Raw genomic sequence first — 11,465 nt, forward strand, 5'->3', positions numbered from 1 at the left:
ACGACATTGATTGAGGTTCGTATTCTAGAAGTGTACTTGTTTCTATACTTTTTAAATTTTTATTTATTCAATTTAGCAAAAAAAAAAAAAAAAAAAAAAAAAAAAAAAAATTCTTTGCCGTGTGTTTATTCACATCGGGATATTTACAAAGTCTACCTATTATCTCAAACAAGAGGCACGGCTAAGTTTTGTTGTTTTTAAGATTGATGAGTAGGGACATCTGTAAGATGATGAAGCAGGGGAGGGAGTCGTGTGGCTCCCCTAAAGACTACAGTTTATAAAGACAATTTCAAATGAAGAAAATAATTTAAAATAGATAAATAAATATAAATATGACGACAGGCAGAAGGAGCAACGTCATTGTGTTTTTGAGCAGAAAGCGTGCAGAGGATGCTTTCAGGAAGGGTGGGGGGCTGGGGACCCCCGATTGATAAGGCCCCAGGGTATAGCAAGTGCTTGAGAAAGACAAGGCCCTTAGGGTTTGGATGCTTAAAATAAAGAGATGTGGGATTGGAGTTTTTCTTCTTCCATTATCGTGATAGGGTTGGAGAATAGGATTACGGAATAAGGAATAGGAGTACCGAGGGGGAGTGAGATGTGGTTAAAGGATGCAAATTAGTGAAAAAAAAGATGAAAAAGTGGGGAATTAAAAAAAAAAAAAAAAGCATTAAAGAGAGGGAGGGAAACAGAAAGAAAAATGAGATGTGTGTTTGTGTATATATATATATATATATATGAGTGACGTTCGAGATATATAGAGATGTACAAGGCATATAGTGAAACCAGTTAAGTACACTTCTAATGATAGGAAATCCTGTGAAACTGCAGTAAAGTGTTAAGCAAAGTACGATTTATTATAATTTACTATTTTTAGGTTAACAACACGTGTGTGTGTGTGTGTGTCCCCCAAAATGATTTGACACATTTGTTGGTAAAAACAAATTAAATAACAATTTTTATTTTTTGAATTTTTTTTTATATGGGGGTCACCACTTATCAAGGCCCGAACGCCATTCAGGGATAAGGATTATTGCGTAATGTACGTAGAACGCCATTTTATTTCACAAAGTCTTAAATATTTAATCGGCCAAATGTTTCCCATCATTGCTAACACACGTTTTTATTTTTCCATTAAGCCATATTGTATTTATAGGTATTTGCAGTCTCTCTCTTCCAATTTTCGGATTTTAATCATGTCAAATCGCACTTCAATTCCTTTTGACGGATTGATTGTTGCTATTTCTTCTGATGAGTTAAGGGCATAATAGATTCACTGATCGATATAATAATTAAGTGATTGATTTTGCGCTATGAAACAGATACTGTCAAGAATTGTATAAGTCAACTAAATTAAAGGAATAAATTATAAGATGGTCAACATCATGAATTTTGGAATATAACTTTTTGTCATTTATTCTCTATATTGCTCTGTAATTACATCGAGCTTCTTAAATAAGGATTGATATATATTATAAGAAAATATATTTCGGCGGATTATATATATATATATATATATATATATATATATATATATAAAACAATAAGAGTGGAAAATGAAGTCACAAAAACCATATATTAATGAATATAGAATGGTTTATTTATTTAATAAAGGTATACCAACATTTAGTTGGGGGATAGAGGGTACTCTTTACACCAAGGTATTTCGAAGCCTAATGCTTCTTATCAGAAGATGATAGGTAACACAATTTTGTTCCTGATGAACCCCACGCTAGACGTCGCATCCCCATTATGTTACCTAGCATCTTCTCTACTCTTCTGATGAGAAGCATAGTCTTCGAAATACCTTGGTATAAAGAGTCCCCTCTATCCCCTAACTAAATGATTGTATACCTTTATTAAATAAATGAACCATTCTATATTCACCAATATATAGTTTTTGTGACTTCATTTCCCAATCTTATTGTTTCCTATATGAACTCCAATTAAACTTGTTGAGCTTTATATTATCCCGAGAAATCTCTTATAGAATTGAATTTACTCTATTCTAACTCTCTAAGCTATATATATATATATATAAATATAAGTAAAGAAACGATTAATGAAATCCGAGTTTACGTCCTTTAATTTGAAAACAATGCAGACTTATTTCCTGAATTGTATTAATACACGATAACACCAAAAATAGAGTTTAATTCTTGATATGAATTGCGTTTTGAACCCAACAGAATGAATCTTTATAAATTTCTTTCGGGATAACGTCGATTAAAAAAAAATTACCAACTTTGTTGGGGCTTGTTGTGTATTTTTGAAGTATTAGCTGGACACACAACAATATACAAAGAGACACAGACAGTTGTATTTTATAAGAAGCTTTTTGTTGTTTTTACACGTGGGGAGGGGGGCAGGATTTGAAACCGCAATCTTAACACGCGCTGCAGCATTGTTAATTGAAATTGGAGAACAGAAATAAAATGGCGGCTGCTCTTACCTGTGGTTGCGGTTGTCCATCCGGCGGTAAGCATTGTAATTGTACAGTCGATTCAACTGCAGCAAATTTACTAATAGGTTCCCGGTTAAATCTCCGTTTCAAATCTGAAAAATAAGATTAAACAAAATTGTATTATTTATATACAAGCGTACAACTAAACGTTTCTGATTTTTTTTTCTTTTTTAGATGTGGTTTGATTATTCGTATTATTTGGATTCTTTGGATTACTATTCGCATCTTGAGTGTCATTTTTACAATGTTGCCCACACTAGGAACAACTGGCATGATAAAAAATCTTAAATACTTAGAAAAAATTCCTGAAAAACCAAGCTGTAACGCAATACAGTTAGCAACCATAAAAGGAACAACGTCTATTCTTAGAAGAGCTCTCAGATATAAATCCAAATCATAATGTGTTAAGTGTTGAGGCATTATATTGAACAAAAATGGCGGTAGAAAATCAAATCGGTAAAGAATCAATGCAATGCACGATTGTTGAGTAATTCTTAATAACAAAGATGGCGGCGAAGAATCAATATAATCACGATCTCGAGTGTTGAGTTATTCTTAATAACAAAGATGGCGGCGAAGAATCAATATAGTCACGATCTCGAGTGTTGAGTAATTCTTAATAACATAGAAGGGATGCGAAGCATCAATATAGTCACGATCAATGTAGTCATGATACAGTCGTTTCAAGAGGTTGACAGCGAACTGACGTGAGTCCACAATTCAATAGTTTTTATAATGAGATCGGAGGCTTCGCATTGGTTGATTTTCCTAACCATAGCTATAAATAAGATCGTCGAAATCATTGGGGTTATACTCTCATTACTAATGTATTAATATTGTACACATCATTTTAATTTTGTATATAAATTTTTTATTCCCCTAACTCCCCGTTGCATATCTTTATATATGGTTTTTAAGTAGCTACTCATTGCATGATGGTTTTATGGTGACCGAGGAAGGATGTATACGCTGATGGATGTATGGTATGAATGTGGTATTGTGGTGAAAGTAGAGTGAAAGTAGGAACTAGATAGGTTAGTATTAGATTGTGACAACTGTCCCCCCCCCATTCTCGGCCTTGTGCTAAATGTTTCTTTAAAATTTTACGTTTGTAGTTATTTTTATTGAAAATAAAATGTTTACCTACATTAATAATCAAAAACATTTAAACAAAATAAAATTAAGTGCTAACCCCAGGAAGGAGCACCTTGATCTTTTAAAACTGAAATAAATTTAAAACAAAATTTAAATTTAAAAGAGTTTTCCGAGTTCATCAGAAGTAAGGACGGCGTGGTGCTGCTCCAGATAGAAAATCAATACAGCTTTGGGTTGCAAATTTTAGAGCTACATGCTCGACACTTAAAAGAAAATCACTTGGAAGGCCTCAAAGCGCTCGAACGCCAGACAGTATTCGAGCTGCGAGACTTTCTGTTACTCAGTCTCCTATACGTTCAGCTCGCAAACATGCTTTGGTTTTGGTTGTTTGTTTTTGTTTTACAGCATATCAACCCTTTTCAGGTTATTTAATGCCGTATCCAAAGATTTTGAAGAAAAATATTTTAATAGAATATATTTGTTTTCAAGTCGGTTTCTATTTAACCCATAGTTGGGACTAGTGGTGGGACGATTAATCGGAATCGGAATCGTTAATCGTAAGAATCGTGTATTTTGGGAGGTATCGGAATCGGAATCGCATCGTTAAAAATACCTTAATTTTCCGATTCCTTCATTACGATTCTTTTAGTCTGATGTTGAAAAAAAGAAAAAAATTTCCTGATATTTCTAACCGGAAGAGAGAAATAAAAAGAAACCAAAGAAATTCATTATTAACAGGGCAATGCTTAGTGCCCCTCCCTTACAAGGTTCATTCATTCAGATCTATTGTAATCAAAACTACAAAAGAGTTAACTTGAAAAGAATTATGCAGGGCTCTACATTGCGAGTAAAAATAAAAAAAACGCTTATCTTTTTTTTTTTTTACTGACAAATCTTCTAATACTGAATGAAAATGCTTTTTCAACTTATATTTTCTTAAAATAAAACGAGAAAGTCAAATTATTTAAACAGTAAAAGGTTTAATAGAACAATATAGTTTTTTTTTCTTTTTTTAAAAGAAGGCTTTTGAAAGAAATATCTCTAAAATGAAATTGATGACGTTGTATTATTTCGCAAAGTTTTGACAGTAGTCGGTTTCTTTTGAAGTTTCAAAAAAATCGACCCCATACCTATCTCTTCCAAACCTAAAGTTATTAAATAACCCCTTCGTTAATTTAAGGGTAATTAATTCAATTCAGTCAAGTTTTTTTTTTTTTAATTTCATTGAAATAAAATCCATTATTTTTTTTTCTCCAGAAAGATAAAACCCTGAATTTGATTATATTAAAATAAGTGACTAGCTTTAAAACAAAATTTAATAGTAAATTATTTGTTTACAGATAAACTGAATTTTCTAATATGGCCCAAAGTCCAAAAAAAAGTCTTTTTGAAGATGATGAGTTGAAAGCCATTTGCAAAGTCTGTCAAATTAAAATATCGCGAGGAATAAAACCATCTAACATGACCACAACAAACACGTTAAAACATTTAACTATGAAGCATCCAAATAAATTGGAGGAGCAAAATAAAAAAATAAAAGGAACAAAAAATTACCAACTAGTCACTCAGAGCAGTTTTATTAGTGAGGGTCGAAATCGCAGTGTCTTTTTTTTTTTTTTGCCTACGTCACCATCTAGGTGTCACCATTTTTTTTTAACCCTCCTTAACTTCAAAGAGTAAATACAATATATACAACTAAAAAAATAATTTTTAAAAATGCTGATTCCATTCATGAAAAATTCTTTTAACTAGAAATTAAAACTTAGGTAAAGATAGCTGACTAACAGCAACAGGAGCACTGGTTAACTACTGAACCACGTGGAAAGGTGTGGGGGGAGGAAAAAAAGGAAATTAAATGATGATAATAAATTATGATAACCGTCTTTGAAAGGCACTAAACTCCTAAAATTTACTTCTTTAAAATTTTAGGCGGCACTCCCCGGCGATTTTAAAGCACTCTCTCTCTAAAAAAAAATTTAATTTTTAAGTTTGGGAAAGATATATTTATTATAACCAAATTCCTGTATGAAGACTGGATCTACTTTATTGGACGTTAATTTGTGAGATAAGTAATTTTTCAATGTTTAATGTGTTTTTAAGGTTTCAATTATCAATTAAATTTTTTTAATTGCATTTATTTTTCAATTTATTTAAAAAAAACAGGGTTTTAAATGTATTTTTCAAGGTAACAAGCTTCGTAAGAAGTCTAATAATAAAAAAAATCACTTAATTTTTAATTTCGACAACCCTGAGAATTTAATTATTAAAAAAATATTGAAATGTGACATTTTTTATTTAACATTTCTATTAGTTCAATTAATTTTCTTTCAATAATTCATTTCACTCAACAAACTTCACCATTTTTTGTTTGTTTTTTTTTATTTTTTTCTGTAATTTTGGTAATTATGTTTGCTCAATTTTATCTAGTATTTCATTGTTTTTTATAGTGGTATCATTTTTATATGTGTTCCTTTGATATACCCTATTTCAAAATTAGTTTGGCTAAACTTATTCTTCACGTTAGAAACAACGTGTAAAAGCAATGAAAAAGTAAGAAAAAATAATAGGTGTTAACTACTCCTTGTGAATTATGGAGGTCTGAAGAACTGCCGTCACAAATACAACTATCAATAGCTAAACAAAAAATCGTTTTTGAAATTCCTTTAATTGTAACTTTTCGCTATACCTACCTTTTGGTATAAAACACAAAAACTTTCGATTAATGGTATTTCTCATATATGGTCGTTAACGTTGGAAAGGTTATTTTGTATCTACGGCGCCATGTCACGTGGTATATTGTTTTTTTTTTCATTACGCACGTTCATTTATAAATTATTAAATCAAATATTTATCTTTTTTATATTTAATTAGTATATATTTTCTTTCTCTTCCGCTATATTTTTTTTATTTAATTCATTAAATCTGTTAATTATGAGGACCAAAATAATGAATCGTGTGTATTTATTCTCTAATTTTCTTGTTTTTGTTCTGTTATATAAATTCTATTTTATTTGAGTTTTTTTTTCTGTATTCCAATTAAGTAAAATAAATTTTCTCTAAAATAAATTTTGCTAATTTTTCCGTTTAGTTTACTATATAATAATTTTATTTAAACCAAAACACGACGGTGTAGACATAAAATATATCTTTCAAAGTTAGGGAACATATTTGGGAACTACCGACCATAAGTATAAAACTACCTGGTATATTTCAAAACAATAAATTCCCTAGGAATCGGAATCGGAATCGTACTTGGCATCGGAATCGTTAATCAATATTTTCCTGGAATCGGAATCGTATAAAAATTAGGAATCGTCCCAACACTAGTTGGGACCCTAACAGGTACTACCACTCCGGGTCAGAGTGGACCTGGGAGCAATGGCAATTAAAGGTTGGCTCCACACTCCCCAAAGCCCACAATCTGGGGCCTCACCACTGGATATAGTTTAAGGTCATATCCAGGACCTTAGTTTTGGGATTAGGATTATCTGATCGAACAGTCAGAAGAACTCTACACTCTGATATGCAGTTTCGTCCATACAAACTAAGAATTGCCTAGAAATTGCACGAGCGCGATTGGGAATATCGTATGTCAAAATGGCACCCTATATATATAATTTTGTGTGTGTGTATGTGTTGGTTTCTTTTTCTTTAATTTCGGATTCCCTCCAAAAAGACGGGATATGTATGTAGTGTTGGAACGCTTAATCGATATCAGAAAAAATTGAATATTTATTCGGTTTTGGAATAAGTGTCTCAAAAAAATTATGCCCCCTCCCTGATACAAGAACGATTTTTAAAATTGTTCTTATTGTTTGTTTAATTCTTGTCTAAAACTTGATTGATTTTAAACTTCCTATGAAACTAAAATCTATAAACCCCGACCCCAGTGTATTGCTACATTTACGAAAATATATGCAAAAAAAAAAAAAATAAATAATAAAATAAAATAAAAAAAATGAATAAATAAAATAAAACACTTTATTGCAAAATAGAGGTTTTAACAGAATCCGAATCAGGAGTTTAGTACAGAATCAGTAATTGTATCGGAATTGGGAATTTAGAACAGAATCGGTAATTGTATCGGAATTGGGAATTTAGTACAGAATCGGTAATTGTATCGGAATTGGGAATTTAGAACAGAATCGGTAATTGTATCGGAATTGGGAATTTAGAACATAATCGGTAATTGTATCGGAACTGGGAATTTAGAACAGAATCGGTAATTGTATCGGAATTGGGAATTTAGAACAGAATCGGTAATTGTATCGGAATTGGGAATTTAGAACAGAATCGGTAATTGTATCGGAATTGGGAATTTAGAACAGAATCAGTAATTGTATCAGAATTGGGAATTTAGAACAGAATCAGTAATTGTATCGGAATTGGGAATTTAGAACAGAATCGGTAATTATATCGGAATTGGGAATTTAGAACAGAATCAGTAATTGTATCGGAATTGGGAATTTAGAACAGAATCGGTAATTGTATCGGAATTGGGAATTTAGAACAGAATCGGTAATTGTATCGGAATTGGGAATTTAGAACAGAATCAGTAATTGTATCAGAATTGGGAATTTAGAACAGAATCGGTAATTATATCGGAATTGGGAATTTAGAACAGAATCAGTAATTGTATCGGAATTGGGAATTTAGAACAGAATCGGTAATTGTATCGGAATTGGGAATTTAGAACAGAATCGGTAATTGTATCGGAATTGGGAATTTAGAACAGAATCAGTAATTGTATCAGAATTGGGAATTTAGAACAGAATCAGTAATTGTATCGGAATTGGGAATTTAGAACAGAATCGGTAATTATATCGGAATTGGGAATTTAGAACAGAATCAGTAATTGTATCGGAATTGGGAATTTAGAACAGAATCGGTAATTGTATCGGAATTGGGAATTTAGAACAGAATCGGTAATTGTATCGGAATTGGGAATTTAGTACAGAATCGGTAATTGTATCGGAATTGGGAATTTAGAACAGAATCGGTAATTGTATCGGAACTGGGAATTTAGAACAGAATCGGTAATTGTATCGGAATTGGGAATTTAGAACAGAATCGGTAATTGTATCGGAATTGGGAATTTAGAACAGAATCAGTAATTGTATCGGAATCGAGAAAAATATTTCAATCCTCCCATCACTAATTATGTGTGCATGTATTTTTGCAAATATAAAAAAGACACTAGTGGGTGGAGTGATCTAATTATTTGAATTTTACTGATAGTATAAAATTAATATATATTTTTTTATTCGTACCAGCAAATGCAAGCATTGTTTTTAATAAATAAAAAAAAAAAAAAATAAAAAAATTAAACAATCGTTTTGAGACATTGAAAAATAGGTACAGATTCCGATACTCTACCATGTCTGGACCCCCTCCCACCCCATTCCAATTAATCGTCCCAACACTATTATTTAAGTCAGTAAAAAAAAAAAAAAGAAAAAAACTTATACATATTAAATACAATCATCCACACCGGATTTGTGTGTTTTCAATTTTAATATACGCTGTTGCTAAGTAACATACTTCTAATCACTCGATCTAGTTGCGTATGGGGGGGGGGGTTATAGCAATAACGCAGATTGCTGACTGAATGTAGGCCGCGGCTTATCCTTGAATATTGGCCTTTAAGAGCATAAATAGCAATCAAGATAATCCGAATTGGATTAACCAGCAATAAGCATGAAAAGAGATTGTGAGATGATCCACTTCCGATGGGTCGAGTACGGTGGGGGAGGTGTAAAATAAATAAATAAATAAATAAATAAATAATAAAAAAGGATGGAGTACTGTTGCCACATCTGGACAGCAGCTGCTAGAAAGGACTTGTCCTGCCTTGATAGAGTTCTAAATAGACTTCGTAGCCTCGTATGAGATGTCCTTTTCTCTTCTCTGCAACCTCTATCTCACAGAAGAGACGTTGCGAGTTTGTCTCTGCTTTATCGTTATTTTCATGGCAAGTGCTCGACTGAGTTTCAATCTATGGTCCACTCCCCTCTCACCAAACTTTCACAAGAAACACTTGTCTAGCTGAAAACACTATCAATAATCCTCCCTCTTTATCTGTGCCTAAACCTAAATGTAGATTCCATGAACAAAGCTTCTTTCTTAGAACTGCACGCCCGTCGAACTGTCTTCCGTTTTCCTGCTTTCCAATATGGTTGTCTTCAAGTCCAACGTAAACAAGTTCTTGATGAGCCGTTCCACTTAAGTTAACAAATTTACCGAATTTCCATTGCTAAAGATTACTATATTACCTAATTGACTACTGTACAGTCTTTAACCCTTATCCTCGAGTGGTCTCTGGGACTTGATAAGTGGTTATGCCTATGTAAAAAAACAAGAACAATATCAAAATAGGACACACGTATATTGATTATGCACAATATTGAATGACCATGTGCCATACTAGGTATGTTTGGAGTCACGCCACTAATTAAAGTCTAAACAGAATTGGTAATACGCCCCAAAAGAACATTCTGGATCATATTGGGAATAAACCTGTCCTGTTCATGAAAGAGAAATAAAATCACACACACACGCAAAAAAAAAAAAAAAAATTGTGACAATTTGAACTAATTATACAATCAGGCCTTCGTACTAAGATCCGCGTGTTATATCTGTTCTAATGCTACATTTAAGCTAATTTTTCTTAAGTATAGAAAGGTTTCCTCTTTTATTGACTAAGGTAATTTTTTTTTTTTTTTTTTTGCCCATTCCACACTGCCACTTCTTTGGGAGCTGATTTTCCTCCACATTAAAAACGACCTTGTGTCACATTTTGCCTTCATGGGCAAGCAAATAAATGCTAATCATACAATCTGGACTTTAGACCGAGATCCAAGTGTAGTATCTGCTCTGATGCTACACTCAAGTTAATTTGTCCTTAGTATAGAAGGATTTCCCCTATATTGACAGTTTTATTTTTGCCTACTGCCAGACTGCCTTCCCCTTTTGGGAAAGCAGGGTTTCCCCTTACATTAACAATAACCTTGTGTTACATATTACTCTCGTGGAAAAGCATTTAAATATTAATAATTATACAATTAAAAGTATATAATTTCCTTATAATCGCCTGGGTGTGTGTATATATTTATGCATGTTTCGCCCAGCGTAGCTTGACAGTCTCTCTAGGAATCGAACCCCAGACCATACGTATTACAGTCAGGTGCGTTATCCGTTACGCTACGAAGTTCTAGATCATTTTACTGCTGTTTTTGTTTATCGAGGCCCTATAGAGATCGTCAAGCTACGCTGAAGGTAGGGTCTCGAAACATGCACGTCCGTAGATTACTGTTTTAAAAAGAAAAAAAAAGAAAAAAAAAAGGGCAATTTTCTAAGTGAAAAGATCTTCAAGGTGAAGACACTACTTAATCGTATTATGGTTTAACAAACCAACAAAAATTTTTATATATATATATATATATATATATATATATATATATATAAAATAAAATTAGAGATGTATATGTATACACACACATTTGTGATGGGATGATTCTAAGATTCTTCCCGATTCCCGTACGATTACCGATTCTGTTCTAAATTCCCAATTCCAATTCTTTTAAAATTTCTTAACATTTAATTAAATATTCGATGCTTTTTAAAATGTTCATATAACCGTATTCCCCAACGTGTTTAATGTCCGCATATATTTTGCAAAACGTAAAAGTATACTTGGGAGGGGAGGGGCGCATATTACAAGAGTAGATCTTTCTAAATATTTTTCTCTGATGTTTTCCTTGTAATTGATTAAAAATTGCGAGGAAGATTTTTCTTTTAAAACTAATCTCATTTGCATTTGGTCGTCGTAATGCCATTCGAAATTTTCATAAACGATTAAAAAGAATCAACGATTTGTATGCAAAATAAGAAACCAGTTTAGGAACAGAAC

The 11,465-nt window shown here is 32.2% G+C and overlaps 1 protein-coding gene across 7 annotated transcripts in view; it reads right to left on the reverse strand.

Moving 5' to 3' along the window:
• LOC145265584 (netrin receptor UNC5B-a-like) overlaps positions 1 to 11,465 on the reverse strand; it is a 573,104-nt gene that overhangs the window by 434,703 nt on the left and 126,936 nt on the right. For all 7 annotated transcript variants that reach the window (XM_080121591.1, XM_080121590.1, XM_080121593.1 and 4 more), the window contains exon 3: positions 2,450 to 2,553. In XM_080121591.1, the coding sequence (XP_079977717.1) occupies positions 2,450 to 2,553 (104 nt within the window). The remainder of the gene's footprint in view (positions 1 to 2,449; positions 2,554 to 11,465) is intronic.

This window comes from Euprymna scolopes, chromosome 40, assembly GCF_053919585.1.
Source record: "Euprymna scolopes isolate OS-2025 chromosome 40, ASM5391958v1, whole genome shotgun sequence".
NCBI lineage: Eukaryota > Metazoa > Mollusca > Cephalopoda > Sepiida > Sepiolidae > Euprymna > Euprymna scolopes.